The 18,213-nt window shown below is 41.3% G+C and overlaps 1 protein-coding gene across 2 annotated transcripts in view; it reads left to right on the forward strand.

The window, feature by feature from the left end:
- Positions 1-506: 506 nt before the first annotated feature.
- Positions 507-18,213, forward strand: part of COP1 (COP1 E3 ubiquitin ligase) — a 133,105-nt gene continuing 115,398 nt past the window's right edge. The window contains exons 1-6 of one of the 2 annotated variants that reach the window (XM_061345660.1): positions 507-883; positions 6,804-6,863; positions 8,370-8,467; positions 9,878-9,954; positions 12,443-12,562; positions 14,975-15,043. In XM_061345660.1, the coding sequence (XP_061201644.1) occupies positions 546-883; positions 6,804-6,863; positions 8,370-8,467; positions 9,878-9,954; positions 12,443-12,562; positions 14,975-15,043 (762 nt within the window). In that variant the 5' untranslated portion in view covers positions 507-545. The remainder of the gene's footprint in view (positions 884-6,803; positions 6,864-8,369; positions 8,468-9,877; positions 9,955-12,442; positions 12,563-14,974; positions 15,044-18,213) is intronic. The other variant, XM_061345661.1, reaches the window with a different exon arrangement.

Below are 18,213 nucleotides of genomic sequence, written 5' to 3' on the forward strand. Positions count from 1 at the left end.
TCCTCCGGCACTGCTGCGCTCCGCTGGAGATGTGGAGTCGGGAAGGAATGCCTCCTTGCCTACAGCCAGAGCTGGCTTTGCGGGCGTGGAATCACATGGGTCAGGCAGGTTCCCGGCCCACAGCCGATGCCCGGCTCCCCGTCGCACAGCCCCGAGCTGCTGCCGAGCTTCCCCGCGCCGCCGCTCGCTCACGCCTGGGGGTACCTCCGGACGCCCTGCCCGGGGAACCGGGCACCAACCTCCAGGCAACACAGGGCCCACGAGGGCCGAGCCGGGGCACCCGACGCCCCGCCCCGAGGGGAGCACGGCCCCGTCCCGGGCGGCGCATGCGCGACGGGCTGTGCGCCTGTCAATAAAGCTTGAACAAGCGCCGAGCTGGGGGCGCGCGGGCGGGCGCGTTCTTTACCCTTCTTATTACCGGTTGTTGTTTTGGTTTTTTTTTTTCCCCTTGTTTGAACGAACTTTATTGTTCCCGCGGCGCCGCGCGCGGGGATGCGCTGAGGCCGCGCTACCGTCGGCCCCGCTCCGACGGGCCCGGCCTCGGCATGTCGGGCAGTCGACCGCCGCCGCACCCCGCCGCGCCGCCCGCCGCCACCCCGGCCTCCTCCTCTTCCTCCTCCTCGTCCTCTTCGGCGGCCATGGCGCCGGGCTCATCCTCCTCTGGCGGCGCGGCGGCGCGGCCTGTGCTGGTGGCGGCCGCCGTGTCGGGCTCAGGCGCGGGGTTGGCCCGGCTGGCGGCGGCGGCGCGGCCCGGTGGTGGAGGCTCCTCTGCCGGTGGCGGCGGTAGCGGCGCGGGCGGCGGCAGCAGGAAGAGGCCGCTGCTCACGCCGCTCTGCAACGGGCTCATCAACTCCTATGAGGACAAGAGCAACGACTTCGTCTGGTGGGTGCGATATATCGTGAAGGTATCACCCGCTAACCCGCTGAGGGAAGCCGGGGCGCTGCCATGCCGGCGGGGTGTAAAATACCAGTGGGAGGATGGAGCAGCTGGCAGCGGCACCTCGGGGGTCCTCTGAGGGGAAGGAGGCGTTGGTACGACTGATTGGCCTCGAGGGATTATGGCCTTGAGGTTCCCACCGCCTTTGTGGTTATTTGGTTGCATTGTGGCCCGGCGTAGCAGCGTTGCTTTCACTATCTGTGTTACTAAGCAAGCACAGGTTATTCCCAGCAGGTTCCTCATCGGGTACACTCCGGTGCAGCCCAGCCTACCGGGAAGGACTGACAACACGAGGCGTTTCCTCATACACAGCTTGTTGACATCGCAAACGAATGCCCCGTTTCCCTGGGTGGTGTAGTCTCAGCAGGGGCTGGAGGGGCTCTGATGGGTGGGCTGGCTCTTCCAGAGCCTTCCCGCTGCCCCTGCCTGACCTCCAGAACAGGAGCCGGTGAAGATTATGTCCTCCTACAGACTACATCCATGGGGTCTCTTGGTGGCTAATAGATCCAGCAAAGCTGCCGTGGGTTTGCTGCTCTTGCTGGGAAGGGTTGTCTAGTTTGAAACAGCAATAAGGATTGTGTCAGTCTGGTACTTAAAACCAGATGAGTGGGAAAGTTCTGTCATGATGGGATAAAAATTTTTCATGAAGCTGTTCAGATGCTGATTCTCTCATGTTCAGTCAAAGCTGTAGCTTATAGCTGGAAATACCCTTTCTTCAGAAGTGGTAGGCCAAGGCCTACTGCTATATGTGGTTTGAGAACTGGTGGTAATAGGCAGTTTTAAAGAGAGCCCATTGCTGATGGGTTTCAAGCCTCCTCACGTAAGGAGTAGATTTGATTATTTATTTTATAGCTGGTTGGAGGTACTAAAATCTAAGAAGAGAAAGTAGGGGTAAGTATTCATATCTGAGACTGGCAAACAGTGAAGAGATACTGGAAGGAAGCTTGTGTATCACAAAGAAACTAAAAAAATAGAGGAAGAGAAATGGCACACAGCTTCCAAGATGACTTTCTGGCAGCTTTGACTTACAGGTGAGGGTTGAAAGTTTGTTATCTGCAGAGAACAGGCCTTGTCTCAAAAACCTGTAGACTTTATTTGACAGCTTTGTAAATTGTCCAGATGAGAAATATCCTTGCTACTAAAGTGGGAATCTGAGGCTGCTGAAAAGTTAGCGGCAGAAAAAGCAATAAGTACTTCTTACTAGTAATAATCATAAACTACTGTGCAGTAGCAGAATTAGGATGAGAGGACAGCTGTTATCAGCTGATGTCCTGCCTCTGGCTCAAGGCTCTAGGCCATGTTAGGTGGATGTAAGAGCACTTGGTGTGGGAGATGGCAGCATTGCTGTTCATCATGGGTTTCGTGATCATGGGAGATAAAGCAATTGCAAATGCTTGTGTTCCTCTGTTCCCTATACAGTTACACTCTTGCAGTAGTGGTCTGCAGCCACTGCTCCCTGTACTATCCTGGTCAGCTGTCATTTCCTGTTTTGTTGTCTGTTACAGAAATGGGGAGTATTTGAATGGAAACAAGTTTGCAAGCCAGTTGAAGTATTTTAAGACAATTCAAAAAGCCGAGTTTCTTATTTGTGTGGGTTTTTTTTGGTGGTTTTGTTTGTTTTCCTGCAGGTAAGTACTGTTCATGCTTCAAGGAGAGCATGTAATTAGCTGTTTCTCCTCACTGTGGACTGCTGCTGGCTGAACAAGGGGGGGGGGGGCAATCAGCTGAGTAGTAATTGTGGCAAAATGTCTTATCCCCCTTTTGTTGGTATTTACAAGGGCCACATTGGGCATATTGAAGTGAAAGTCGAAAGCCTTAACAGCAGACAATGATTATCGTTAACTTACCTCGGTTCTTCACAACTGTGTATTTCTGTGGGCTGTTGGGTTTGTGCTTATTAACACTATCTTCAAATTATAGTAGTCCTCTTACTTGTTTTGTTTTACTTTTTGGTTTTGGAGTATCTTTTTTTTTTTTTTTTTTTTTTTTTAGTTAGCAATACAGTGATGCAGTACAGAAATAAACTCAAGTGGGCAACTCTGGAATTTTGAGTGATGCCCAAGAAGACTTGTGTGCTGGTTTCAAGTGAATTAAAGACTATTTCGATATCTGCGTGAGAAGCAGAAATTTTCCATATGCTGAGTTTTGTGTGTGTGAGTTCCTTTTTTACATAAGGACACTTTCAAGATGCTGCCAGCTGCAGGACACATTTTATAACTCTCTGAACATGGGCTGCGAGTTGCTGCTAGCTACAGCTGTAAACTTGGTAGATTTTGGCCATGCCAGACTGAAGGTGGGAAGGGGTAAACAAGTTTAGATGAGTTTGGAATATCAAGGTGCAAATAAAAATCCTGTAAATAATGTTAATGTATGCTGCTTTTCTGCCTGTCTTCTGAAAGTGCTTTCTCAACAATGTCAGGCCTAGGCTGCAATCTAAATGTTGGCATACATTGCTAGTCTGGGTTGTGAAATGTTTAACAAGTATATGCTCAGGAGTTTGCAAGTGTGTACTGTTTATGGTGTGTGTCAGCTTCTGCCTGGAAAAGTGTAACTCTGGTCAGGAAAGCTAATAGGCCTGACTTACTGAACAACTTCATTATAAAAAGGGGAAATGTTTTCGTTTTGTGCAGGATGTAGAACTTAAAGATAATTTGTGCTGTTCCTGTAGCCAGGCCTCTTTCCACTTGCCTGGAGAGCATCTGAAAGGAAACCTAATCAAAGGATTTTGTGCTGTTCAGCAGTATAATTGCTTACAATTTTCCCAGACCATAGATCAGCCCTCCTAGTTAGTGGTTGACTAAACCTCTTTAAAAACAGTTACTATCTACTTTGCTGCCTGGATAAGAGGGGATGTTACTGTATCCTGCTTCCTACCAGTGCTTGTTTCTGAGCTCTGGCATACATAAGAACATATGGAAGAGGGGACATTTCATACTGACCTGGAGAGGTACATCCAACAAACTTGGATGCAGGAAGTTTAAACGAAGACTTGGAGGTGCATGGGTTTTTAAAAACTGTTCTTTCCTTCGATGGTTGCCTGTTAATGCCAAGCAATGGGCTAAGTGTAGTTGGTCACATGTTTGTGATCTGGCAAACCCCTTTAGTAAGGAATACTGCAAATTGACCCTGAAGGTCACAAACTGAAAGCACAGTGAGCTGTTTGCATACCATGTAAAATGATAGTTTTATAATATATTGTTATATTAGGGTTTCAAATTGAGCAGATAGTAATGGCAGCAATCTTTGATCTGGCCACCTTATATGGACAGAGGCTGCATGAAGTCCTGCTCTCTCTTTAGACCAAAGAGGAACAAGAGTAGGAGGGGGGAGCTGTAAAGGGTCTTGTCTGCTGCAGAGCAGAAGGGAATTTGAAATATGTTGAAATTTACAGTGACCACTTTCAGGTTTTCTCCTGAGAGAAAGGCATAAGAAAAAGAATGGTAAGCCTTTGCAGTGCAGATTTATAGTGACCGCTTTCAGGTCTACTCCTGAGAGAAAGAGAACCGTTGTGCCTTTGCAGTGCTGGATAAAATAATTAAGTAAATAAGGCATCAGTGTCATGTGAAGATCAGTGACATCTTTGGCTTGCTGAAGTAATTTACATCCTTTTTGCCTGCCTCTGCTGCTTAAGACAAATAGAGAATAAGAGCTATCTCATGCAGAGAAGCCTTGATTTCACCATACTTCTGCTTCTTAATTTTGGTATATACTAGAAACTGTAGTATGTCTCAAGTCCATGTCACTCCACTGCTTTCTTAACCTTACCTCTATGTTAACTTAAAACAACCTGTGCATAGCAACTTCCATGTGTTATAGCCAGCTTGACTTTGGCAAGTATTAAAAGTCATCAGTCTTGTTTCCACTTGTAAATTAGTGAGCATTTTAGGGGAAACAGTTTTTAATGGAAACTTCAGGCTCCATTAACAATGACCCTGGCACTGGATGGCAACATGTGCTGGCTCTAAATGCTTTTCCTCAACCATTTTGTCTCTGACACTTCTCCAATCTAACTGGTATGAAGAATAAGTCTAGGAACAGTGGTCTTGGGTGGCTGTCATGTCAGTAGGTAATCTTACTATTTTAGCTCTGATTCGTGATGTCCTATTGGTTCTGAAAGAATGATAGGTGTGTTAGTTATTTTTGAGTCATCTTTTGAGGTGGCTCATTTGTTTTGTAGAGTAGCATTCTGGTTTGCTTTGTTTTTATATTTACACAGACAATTTGATGAAATATTTAAGGCAACCTGGTCTGTATGCTAGGACAAACTTTTCAAGGTACCTTATTTTCCAGTTTGCTGGGTTGCATTGCCAGGGGCCACAATTTCTCCTATGTAGGCTTAAAAAAAATAAATACTTGAGGTATTTCCTTCTTCCTATTTTTAAATATCTAACAGGGTAACAAATGTTAGTATCCTCTGAAATGGATGATAGAAAGGGGGAATGACTTCCATGGATCGCTAACAAGAAGAAAAGTTGAGGTGCTCCTCTCTGTTGCTCAGACAGGCATTGCTTATTTCAGAGTGATCTGGGGGTTTGTCTTGGATTCAAAGATTCATGATTTTTGAAAGTTGTTAACAGTTTATTAACAGCTCATTCTGTGGGAGCTGCCTTGTTGGAAGAAGGTGGGAGGAGGCTGTTTCTGAAGAAGACAAATGCTGGTGAAAACCTCTCTGAACTGTGAGATTGGTGTGGACTTGTGGGAGTGAGAGGAGAGCATTTGGATCTCTAAAGACTTGAAAGCAAGGCGAAGCTTGTGACACAGCAGATACGTGTTATGTGCAGAATTGTGACATTGCTGTCCACACCATCTCACTGCATAGCTGGCCAAGACCTGAAGATGAATATGTCTGTGACAGCATGTCTTACCAGCTGTCAGGGATAGCAGCCATAGGAGTCACTGAAAGTAACATGCAGCTCTCCTCTGCTTTTCTCTGTGTTTCATTTTTCTTTCAAACATGTCACAGCCACTTGATGATGAGACAATAACAATCTCACCTAATTCCTTTTTTCTCATCTTGTTCAGATTCCCATGGAAGCACTGCTTGCTTGCACATCCTTCTTCAGCTTGATTCTTGGTGATCACTCCCAGAGAGCTGGCTGTGGTTTGTCACTAACTAGTCTTGGAAAAAACTAATGCCCATATCTCCACTTGTGCTCCTCTGTTTCCCTTATGCACATCCCCATGTTCTGCCCTTCCCGTCTTCTCCTTTGACTTAGAAACGTGCTTGACTGGTGGTTCCCTCTTTAGGTTGCACTGTTGCCTTCATAGTGCTCTTCAGCAGCCTCAGCCCTGCCTGCTGCCTGGCAGTGCTCTGCAGGCACACCCCCTCGCTGGCACTTTCTTTTCCTCCTTATTAGTTCTTGTTCTTACGACACCATTACTATTTTTGTTCTGCCTCTTTTTTTTTTTTTTTAATTATAGATAGCTATTGGTTGGAAAAAAAAAAAAAAGGACAGCTAAACTAATCTTGGTGTACTTATAAATACCTTATGTCTGTTCACGTAAAAACCAAATTTTGTATGTTTTGTTTGAGATATAGTACAGATGCTTAGGAGGCTCTTCTCCAGTTTGTAGAAGGTACTCGGGCTTTGTTTTTGTAGTTTGCAACTGTTGAAATCTTCAGGAGTGAATACTTACCTGGTTTCTAACTGTAGCAAACTGCAGTGTCATTCAGAGTTCAAAGTACTGTTGATTGCCTTTTCATCTTTGTACTGCCAGGCTGCCATTGCACTTGTGTGTCCTCTTTCCTTTTACAAATAGAAAATATTACTTAAGTGTGATCAGGTGGCTCCTTTGAATTAGTAATACTTTCCTTACTTTTTTTTAACATAAAAAGACATATTTGTGTGTTTGGTTTTGTTTTCAGCCCCATCTGTTTTGATATGATTGAAGAAGCCTACATGACGAAATGTGGACACAGCTTCTGGTAAGTTGGGTTTGTTGGGTTTTTCTACTTTTTTATTGTGCAAAACATCCATCTCTTGCAGCAACATCAGTCCACACATGCTGTGAATCTCTTTCCTTCGGAGTTTCTGTTACTTTGCTGTATTCTGTCCCTGCACTGAAGTAAGAGTTTTAAATAAAATTTTAAGATGGGTAGTAGGTAGATTTAAAAAAAGTCATCTTAGTGTTGAAAACAAAAAACATTATGCAACTATGTTTCCTCTGTAAAGAAAAAAAAGGGTCATAAACTGCTGGTAACATCCAGTACCCAGAGTTGGAACAGTTTGCCAGCTTACCTCTGTTAGTCCTGCCTCTTAAGAGGTCAAGGGAGTGAATGTTGATGCTAAGAGGTCCACCTTGCCTTTGTACAAGACCGTAATACAGTTTGAAGTGGCTTGCACATTGTATGGTGCAGTTCCTTTAAACTTTTTAATAGAGGATGTGCTTCAGGAATGTTTCTGTTTTATTGAATTGGCCCAGTCCACTTATTTTTCATTGTGTTATTTCTGGCTGCTATGAGAAGCAAATGTTTGGTGGTGAAGTACAAGAACCCTCCAGGGGCAGGTGTAGAACTGTCTGCTGTTCCTCCTCTCAACTAGGGCTTGGAATAAAAGTTGAATCATGATGTTTTAATGTCCCGTGTACATTATACTCTTGTAGTGTCTGTTAAATAGAAATAAATTGCCCGTGTTTTTACAAGAAGTAATATTTCAGTAGCGTAAAGCACTTCCTCAAGCAGCAGACTCAGTTAACTTTTAGAAATATTTTGACTGGCAGCAGGTAAGGTAACAGCTGATGGTGCCCTCTATTATAACACTTTATCTCTGTGATCTCTAATGTTTTAGAAGTCCAAGATGAGAAGCATTCAAATATCTTTATTTAGAAAGGACAGAGCAATGTTGTCACAGGATGTCTCTGCCAGCAGTTGGCATCAAGCTAGGCTCTTAGTGAGATGCTTAAATGTGATGCTAAAGTGCATCTTGTAGTTACAGTTGCTCAGATAGCTAACAGCTCAACAGAGAGCACCTCTGAAGTCACTTCTGGTGAGAACAAGAGCCAGGAGGTGGCGGAAATGTGAGAAGCTGGTGAGGGTGTTTCCTCTGCTCTGTTACCCAAACCATGTAATAGCTTTTAAAGTTGCTTGCCAAGTATTTGGCTAGTCTAGAAGTGTCGCTTCTGAATAATTTACTCTGCTTGTTAGCCCTACCTGTGGAAGGGGAGCTGAGGTACCCACATTGCCACAATCCTTGAGGAAATAAGAGTGAAATACTTAAACACCTTTCATATGCCTTGCCAAGAAACTTTGCTGTCTTTGTGCTCTGAGTTAATATTGGAATATTTTGACTCCAAAGTAGGATCCTGGCAATGCAGTTGTTAGATGGCAATGTGGAGTACACATTATCTAAGGTAGATATTATTTGCCTCGTGCTTATGTTTTGTTCCTTCATGTTTGCTCACAGTTTTGTTTCTTATTTATGTTTCTAAACAGCTATAAATGTATTCACCAGAGCTTGGAGGACAATAACAGATGTCCCAAATGCAACTATGTTGTGGACAACATTGATCATCTTTATCCCAACTTCTTAGGTGAGCTCTAAGCTTGCTTGCAATGAGAAGCATCTTAGTTATGAAGGAAGGTAGGCACATGTAAATCAGTCTATAACTAACCAGCTTCTGGATATTGAAAACAAGATACAAACATCAACTTTCTGGTCAAAAACCACAAACACCACCACCAACAAAATTGCAAAAAACCCAAAATGCCAACAAAACCCCAAACATCAAATAAAACCTGTTTAGTAGCATAAATTGTTAATAGTCAACTGCCTCCAGCAGTTGTGTATGCTGAGTTAAAGTATTGACTTGTTGTTTGCATACTAACAAAAGCAAAACAAAGATGTTTTTCTGATGGCTAGAAATTTGAATCTCTTTACTTTTTTTTTTTTTTCTTGCACTGTTGCCTGTCTAATAATCAAGACCATGCCCTGTTTACAAAGCTTGGACACTGGCGAGGAGAGGGGGAAGGCTGTATTGTGCTATTTTGGCTACTGTAGTGAGGTCTGTGTGTTATATGTATGTGTATCTTAAAAATATTTGTGCACATACCTATACATAATTGTAATTGATAGCTGCTTAAACAGAGGACAGAAATGTTCATAACTGGTAATAGAATTTAAAACTTAATTATGGGGAGAAAAGATCAAAGGAAACACATTGCCATGTGAAATCATAAAATCATAGAATAGTTAGGCTTGGAAAGGACCGTAAGATCATCTAGTTCCAACTAAGTTAAATATTAATTTCATGTGCTGGGATACCAATTAATAGCAAATAGATTATAATCCATGGTGGCCAAAGAATGCTTCAGAAATGGTGTTCTTGGTTTAGACCCAAGCGTGTTGAGGTGGGTATAGGATATATGTTAGGCCAGGGAGCCTAACATAGGGCCTCTATACACCTGTGTTCAGGGCTTTGAGGTTTTTTTTGGAGGGGCAAGAGCTTGTACATGTGTGTGCAAAGGGTTCAGGTTATCCTTCTCTTTGCACACTTCACTAAATCAGTGTGAAATAAAACTGTAGCAAAAATATCTTCAAAAATGCATATAGTGATTAAAGGAAAAAGTTGTTCTATTCAGCTGTGCCTGGTTTTGGCCTGTAGTAATCAAATAATATTTTATCTCCCTCATACTTTTCTCTGGTATACTTCTGCCGTAGAGTTGAAAAATGTTATAGAGCCATGGGTGCTTAGAAAAAGGAACTGAAGTAATTGAGGGTTGGTTTTTTTTTTCCCCTTTATATTTGTTGTTGACTTTTTAATAATCTTAAAAAAAATATCCAGCAGTAAGTTGGTGAGGAATAAAGTGGAGGCATCTACTATTTTAACTACTGATAAACTTACTATGGAATCACTAACTGAAGTAAAAATATTGACGTAGAATCTTTAATATTTGTTTTGTGACCTTTAAATCCCTCTCCTCTCTGACAATTTGTTTTTTAGTCAATGAACTTATTCTAAAACAGAAGCAAAGATCTGAGGAAAAAAGACTCAAACTGGACCATTCAGTGAGTAGCACCGTATGTTCCAACTTTCTTACCTTATATATATTTAATGGTTTTGTACAGCAGTTGTTATTGTGTCTTAATTTAAAAGAAATTTTACGGTTAAGCTGATGCTTTAACTTGATTTGAGAGACTAATACCAGTATCAGTGGCACTAGTTCACTTCAGTCTTGTTAGCTCTTCCTCTTCCTGCCAGCATTGTATGTGTAGAAGCAAGCTGTGTTAGCTAAGTGTCATGTAGTGTATTAAATATAACCTAGGAAACTATCTATGGAAGCACACTTATTTAAAGGTAATAATTTTCGGTGTTGGAAGTTGCAGCTATAATCAATAAGAGTAATGGATTATTAGAGGTGCCATAGTCTTATCTGATCATGTGTGAGAAACTTGTGTTCTATCAGGAAATTGAAGGAAGGCTAATACCAACCACAAGAGGGAGAAGGATGTGTTTTGCAGTAGTGGAGTCTAGCTCTGGTCCCAGATAAAACTGCCTGGGTATCTTCTAGACTTGCTTCAAGTCACAGAATTGGAGCATGATCTATGTTCTTAGTTCCTGAAAACCCCTACACAGCAACAGTGGATGCTCTTGTACATTAAGATCAAAATAATATGCAACATTAACCTGAAGATGTGCATATTTGTCTTCCTATGTCTAGCTTTCTTGGCTTCTGCAATTCATAAATTATGTTGCAAAGTAATAATAAAATATGGAGCCTCTGTGTTTTGTGGTTTTTTGTTGTTTTTTTTTGCGGGGGGGGTGGTGGTTGGTGTTTTTTTGGTTTGTTTTTTTGGGGGGGGATTGGTGGTGTTTTCTTTTTTTAGATAAATCCCTCTAAAGTGTTATTAATTTAGGGGCTGCATTGCAGAAGTTAATGCTTTTAGCAGTTGTATACATTTAGAAGAGTATGCTTTAAGGATTCATTGGTTTACTCACAGTAATGTTTTATATTACTTATAAAATATGCTTATAATGTATTTAGTATATAATCTGCATAAAATATATCTGGTTTAAAAGGCACACAATTGACCTGAAGACATGTACAATAAATTCTTGGAAATTGGTTCTCCTTTTTCTCATAGTGCACCTTTGAAAACTATGCCTGTAGATGCAACTGTCTGAGATAACTACCAATAAGTGGAAATCTACCATTATTTCATGTGCAAAGCAGTTTTGTGTCTACCTTTTGGCAGCAAATAAAAAATAGTGACAACTCTAAAAAGAGAAACTTTGCTGTTGTACCAGCTCCTTAACGTGACTGTTCTCTTGTATTACTTTTGGTATGAAGAGAAGTAGCTCACAATGCATTGCAGGAAATGCACCATTTCTTAGTAATGGGGTTTATCTTAAGAAATCATGTTAAGGCACCTTTGAAGCTTTCTAAGTATTTTATCAGTAGTACATTTAACTAGTACATTAGTATGTTTAAGTTTGTTTCAAATCTTGTTGACTTGCTTAAAAATTAATTCCAGTTGTTCCAGATTGAAATTGAATTTTCACCTATGTGGTTTCCACAAGTTCTGTTGAGAGTTGTGTAAAAAGTTGTGTGTTCTATATGGATGTTATCTATTTTATTGTTTTTAATCTAGTCAGAACAAATAGGCTGCAATCTCTGAGAAAATGTCTGGTTTAGACCAGATGGCACTTTTAGTTCTTGTAAATTTAGGTATCTTAATTTAGTGTCAGTTTTATACAGCAGGGATTTTTAATCCTGCTTGGTTTCTTAGAAGCCTTAAAGACCTTTCAGCTGCTCATGTTGGTTCCTGAGGCTTTTTGATATAAGGCTATATTAGCACTGACCTATTATACAGGCTTTTCTGTGCCAAAAGATAGTCTATGTGGTGGTATGCTGGCTCTCTGCGGAGTCCTTCTCAGCTCTAACAGGTTACATGAGTCTGTCACTCTGAGGTTCGTCTTTCCAGCTCTCCCACTCCCGTGAAAATGCTCTTAAGAGTAGTAGTGAGGAAGGTGAAAGCAGGGGAGAAAAAAGCTGATAGTACCTTCTTCCACTTGAATTTAACATGAGGGCTTTGCCTGTTACTTGGCTAAAAAACTTAAAAGATACTGCCATTTAACAGGATTTCAGGTAGATATAATGAAGCTAATGTAAACATGTTTTGGTTTGGCTTTGGGGTTGTTTTTTGTTTTTTGGGTTTTTTTTTTTTGTTTTTTTTCTCCATGGAAATGTGGGATTTGTTTTTTCTCCCCACAGAAATGTGTTCTCAGAAACTAGGGCACAAATTGGATAAAATTGTGTCTGAAATAATCTCTTCCTAGCAGCAGCTACACTCTTATGAAGCACGAGTATCTTCCAAGTAAGATAAGCAGTTACACAGTGGGACAGAAGAGCTATAACCTCCACATGTGGGAGAATTGGGAATTCTGATTCCTAAAAATTGTTTTGAAACTTTACAAAAGAATAAAATACTGCAGTGTTGCTTTTAATATTTGTTGCTGGATGCCTTGAACTCACTTTCTCTCCAACATTTCTTGTTCTCTTCCTAGAATGGCCATAGGTGGCAGATAATTCAAGATCTGTTGGGAACTGATCAAGACAATCTTGATTTGGCCAATGTGAACCTGATGCTAGAGCTGTTGGTGCAAAAGAAGAAGCAGTTGGAAGCAGTAAGAATTTTCTCTTATTTTAATGAATGCTGTTATCTAGATAGCAGTTGTTTCTTTTCATTCTTTCTGAAGTAAGATTCTGTTGCAAAACTAGTTGCTCAGACTCTTCTCTTGCATGTTGGTGTGGAAAAGTTGGCTATCTGATTGACCTTTGTAGAAAACTAACATTTCAGCTGTAATCCCTGTAACATAAAATCATAGAATAGTAAGGGTTGGAAAGGACCTTAAGATCACCTAGTTCCAGTCCCCCTGTGATAGGCAGGAACACCTCACACTAAACTGTGTCACCCAAGACTCCATCCAGCCTGGCTTTGAACAGTGCTCAGGTGGGGCATCCACAATTTCCTTGGGCAACCTCTTCCAGTGCCTTACCACCCTCACAGTAAAGAACATCTTCCTTATATCTAACCTGATCTTCCTCTGTTTAAGTTTGAACCTGTTACCCCTTGTCCTGTCACCACAGTCCACCTGAAAAGTCCTTCCCTGGCATCCTTGTAGGTCCCCTTCAGATACTGCTATGAGGTCTCCATGCAGCCTTCTCTTCTTCAGGCTGAACAGCCCCAGCTTTCTCAGCCTGTCATGCTTACGGTGTTGCTTGTGGCAGAGTTGTATAAACAAGCAGGGAAGATGGAAAAGGATATGAGAAAGTGACTAGCAGAACAGAGAGATGCTATAAAGATGTTTACTAATTTACTGTTGCACAAGTAAATATCATATCTTTCATGGTAATAAGCATGAAGTCCAAAATGCAGGATAAGGAATAAACTCAATGAATGTGAAAAAGATCACACCTTTTAGTTTCTGCTGGAACTGCTAGAACCAAATTGAATGACACCCCTGAAGGCTTTTTTTAGTATTTAATGCTTAAAAGAGAAGTTCAAATGTCTTATTTATGAGGCTGGTTTGAAGACTTGCACAATATGAAGAAAGCTGTTCCTGTGATTTAACTGAAATGTAGTTGGTTTGGGGTATTTTTCATGGTTTTGGCCGTTTCATGCTGTTGGTCACTGACCATTTCCAGTTATGAGAGCCAGATCTTCTAGATGACACAATTACAAAGGATTACAAAATTTGGCTTACTGAACTTTGGATAGGAAGGTGGATTTAAATGGTGCTTTAAAATAGGTGAGGAAAAGTTGTATGGGGAATGGCTTACCTTATTCAGTCTTGTAGAATTAATATTTATACAACTTACGGTTCTGATGGAAGAAAAGTAACCCAAAAATTTGTTTACTGAATACTAGCAGAACTGATACTACGTTATTGCATGGGGACTTGTAGGTAACATTTTTTGTGGTTCAGTGAAGATAAGGCTGGGTTATGGTTTCTAACTACAGAGTAAAACATTCCTTACTCCCTATGCTCTGCCAAGCCTTTTTGTCATTTGTGACAAATGTGGGACAAAGAAGGCACGGGACTGAGTGTGTGGGTGCTTCTGAGCAGGAATATCTTTGAAAGATACTAAGCCTTAAACAAAAGCAATGCTATTTGACACTCAGAGAGCAATTTAAAAATATTTTTTGCTTTCTAATGTTACTTGCTTCACTTGTATTATTGTCACAGGAGTTTAGAGGAAGAAGAAAATCTCAGGAAAGCAGTAGTCTTAGATTCTAACTCTTTACGTGTCCCATCTTCCTTGGAGGAATTTTGTATACTCCTGTGTCTTGAACTTTTTTGAGATTATGTTCACCGACCGTTAATAAACGTTTCAGTAGGTTGTGAAAATAAGTCTCAATGCTGGGCTAGGATTAGGGTTATTAATGCTGGAATGTAGGCTTTATTTTCTTGTGCTTCTTGTATCTTGCTCTGTCAAATTTTTGGCCAATTTGGATGAATATATTAAGCTGATGGTTAATGTAGATCATCTGTTGTGGAAAGTTTGGAAAGGGATGTTTTAGTCACATTAGTGACATTTCTGTTGTTTTCCACTCTAGAGAAATCTTCAGCTGTACTCTCTTTATGTAAACACAGTTGTTAATTTTGGGGGGAGGTGTTTTTTATATGAATACTGCATGCTTTGTTAGCCACAAAATGGATGCTAGTGATCTTCTAGGGTAGAAGGTGAGTCTGGGAGGAACCTGTCTTCCAAAACCAATTTCAGGTGCAGTAGGCAAAAAAAAAAGAAAAAAAAATCCTAAATGCAATTCCTCGTGTTCGTTTGTTACTGAAGATTAGTAAGAGCTGTTAAAATTATTTCTGCCTTCATGTAAAAACTTCCTGTGAGCCAAACAATCTTAAACCTGTGATGCAAAGTAAAACTACCGTTCTTAAAATTGCCTTAATATGCTGTTTTCCTCACCTCTGAGTATAAGCTCTTTCTGTGCTTAAGTGTGGATTTCTGTGGATGAAAGGAATGCTTGTTTCTCTTGATGTATATGGAAGAGTTACACTTCCTTATTTACTGTGTTACAGGAGTCCCATGCTGCCCAATTGCAGATCCTAATGGAATTTCTCAAAGTTGCCAGGAGAAACAAAAGAGAGGTAATGGTAACTTGCTTTGTGTTTCAGTGGGTGAGGTGGGTGTCTGCTGCTTTCTACCAGTTCATTTCTAGTTAAGTGGTGTGTTAGCCTGGCATTATCTCTGCAGTGAAAAAGGCAAGGTATGTTTAGGGAAATCTTGGACAAAGGACATCTGGGTTTTAAGGAAAATAAATCTCTTTACAGGTACCAGCTTTTAATCACTTGTCTTTTTGTTTCACTGGTAAAACATATGGGAAGATAGAGATTCCTTGCTGTAAATTCACATCAAATTTTTGAAAAGTTTTTTTTTTTTTTCCTGTGATGGAAAAACTGAAAGATGCAGGAGGAGTGAAATTGCTGTCACTCAGTTTTCTTTCTTCTAGTCTGTCAAATGGCTTGACTAATGCTGTGTTGTGAAAGAATGAATATTCTGTGCTCTTATTTATCTCAAAGTGAGTGGCTCAAGGAATGTGAGAGAGTCCCATAATCGCATATATGGTCTTTCATGGTTTGGAGCTTATAATTTATAATGTCATGTAGTGCATAGGCCGTAATGCCAGAAATATCCCAGAAACGTAGAAAAATAATCGTAAAAACAGCAGAAGGACAAATTTTGGAATCATGGTTTCTGATGAAAGATGTGAAGAACGTAAGACCCAACAGAATGCCTGTAAGGTCAAACTTGAGCCATATAAAGGTGATGGGTGTAAGAAGCCTTTTCCAGTATGGATTGAGGGTCTGGGTATGGAGTCATCCCAAAGTAACTTGTTCAGACTGTGTCTGCCAACAGGTATCCAGGTATCTGGCCTTCTGACCAGACAACAAGGGTACTGGAAAGGAACTAACCAAAGAGGAAAACTGAGACCAAGATAAAGTTGCATTTATGGAGTATGAGACCTACTAGGCAAAGCATAGTATAATGAAAAGTGATGAAAATACTGTCTGTTAAGATACCTGAATGTCACAAAATTGTGAGAGCCAACATATTCTCTGGTGTACTAAACATAGCAGTGAAGACAAAATGGCATACTTCTGATACTGTTTAGTATGAATCATACTATTTGTTTGATCCTTCAGAGTTGAAAAAATTGAGAAATACCTATTATTTTGGGGTTGTTTTTTTTTCTTAAACAGCAAAGGCTCAAGCATTGATCAAAACTATAGAGGTATCTTTTAGCTTTCATTTTTTTTAATGCTGGTAGAGGTTATTTTGTGGTGGTTTAGTCTTGTAAACATTTCAGATCTTCAGAATATCTACTTTCATTTTCTTGTATTCATAATAATTTAGTATTGTGCAGAGAATTTCAGAAGTTTGATCCTACTTCATTGCAGATCTAATGCAGACTCTGGCCATTGTCCACTGGCACTATTAAACACGTTCCATCAGGGTTTGGTGCACCTGGAGGGACCATTAAGGTAGTGTGGAAGTTTCGTGGTAATTGTCTTATCTAGGAGGTGAATTGACAAGTAAGTGCTTCGGGAGGTTAATACATAGTTTAGCCAGGGTGTTCTTCCTTGAGTAATCCTGTGGTTATTTAACAGCAAGAGTGGGGTAGTACTATGAAGTTGGTGATGACTTTGCTTTCTTCTCCCCCAGTTGAAACTGACTTTGAATAACTCTCACAGAAGGGAGGGGCTGTTGATACCTACTTTAGTTTGCTTGTGCTGAGCGGGAAGGTTGAAGGGAAGGGAAATGCATAGCTTCTGGTTTTTTAACATACCATAGCACAAGTGTTGCACCACTGAAGAAACTTAGTTTTGGCTGCAGATCCTCCTAATACAGCCTTGGGAATGTCCTGAAGCCTATTGGAACATACAGAGTATTTCAGATCCTCTCTGCCCCTGCTCATGTGTTTCTTCTTTTGGCAAGGCTTCCTTGGTTATTTCTTACCCCCCTTTGTATTCCAGTGTGTTATGTGGACTGTCACATCTTGCATGATTTTTGTGCAGGCCTGTCAGTTCTCTCCTTGCTGTTGTGATTAGTGTCTGGCCTTGCCATTTATTTTATGGGAAATGAGAACTTGTCAGACTTGCTGCTAGTGATCTTTCTTTTCACTTGGATAAGGATAAAAAAAAAATGAGAACAATGGAAAATACAGAGCAGTCAGTAGGGTAGAAAGATGTCAGAATCTGTCTCCAGCAATCAGGCTATAACCATAGAGTAAATTAAGCCAGTTGATGCTCCCTTTGTTTTAAGTAGCAAGGTCCTCCATAGCTGGTGGAGTTTGTGTCAAGTATTCCTTTCTGGAGGGAGTTTTCTTTCTGAATAATAGAGGAGTTACTATCTGGGAAAGGGTTATGGTACTGGTGAAGGTGTATCCAAAGCCTGAGATGCTAGTTCAGGAGCTGAGAAGGGGGTTTTAGGTGGCTGTATTAATAATGTGGTAAAGCAGAGGAATGTTATCAGAGCTTCAGAGGTTGCTGGTTTTTGTTGTTTTCTTTTGTTGGGGTTTGCCCTGGGCTCAGCAGTAGCAGTCATTTTTCTCCTTCTTGGTAGCTGGTGCAGTGCTGTGTTTTGACTTTTGGCCTGGAAGCAGAGCTGATAAAAACGATGTTTTGGTTTGGCCAAGGACTTTGTGAGCCTCATGCTCTGCCAGGGAGGAGGGAAGCCAGGAGGAAGCAGAGACAGGACACCTGACCCAAACTGACCAAAGAGGTATTCCATACCACAGCACGTCATGCCCAGGAGGTAACTGGGAGTTACCCGGAAGGGCTAGGAGGGACTGCAGGGTTGGAGGAGGTATCAGTCAGTGCTTGGTCGGGTTGGGGGGGGCGAGTTATCGGTCGCCTGGTGATGAGGTGTTATATTCTCTTTCCTTGTTATTTCCTTTCTCATTATTATTATTGGTGGTAGCAGTAGTGATTTGTGTTATACCTTAGTTACTAAACTGTTCTTATCTCAACCCATGGGAGTTGCATTCTTTCTGATTCTCCTCTCCGTCCCTCTGGGAGTAGGGGGAGGGCAAGAAGGGGGGGGGGGAGGTGGGGTGGGGGTGAACAAGCTGTCTGCCTGGGGTTAAACCATGACAGGGTTTTGTTTTTTTTGGTGCTGTAATAGGTAACAGTTTAAGAAATAATGATGGAATTCAAGGAACATGCGTGGACCCTGTAGTGCTTCTGTGATGTATTGCACAGAGCCAAGTTGTATGAACATGCTCTATTATGGGGAGGAACACTACCTTTTTTTTCTT

Source organism: Neopsephotus bourkii, unplaced genomic scaffold (assembly GCF_033783945.1).
Source record: "Neopsephotus bourkii isolate Nb327-2 ecotype Australia unplaced genomic scaffold, CSIRO-AGI_Nbou_v1 NB_234, whole genome shotgun sequence".
NCBI lineage: Eukaryota > Metazoa > Chordata > Aves > Psittaciformes > Psittacidae > Neopsephotus > Neopsephotus bourkii.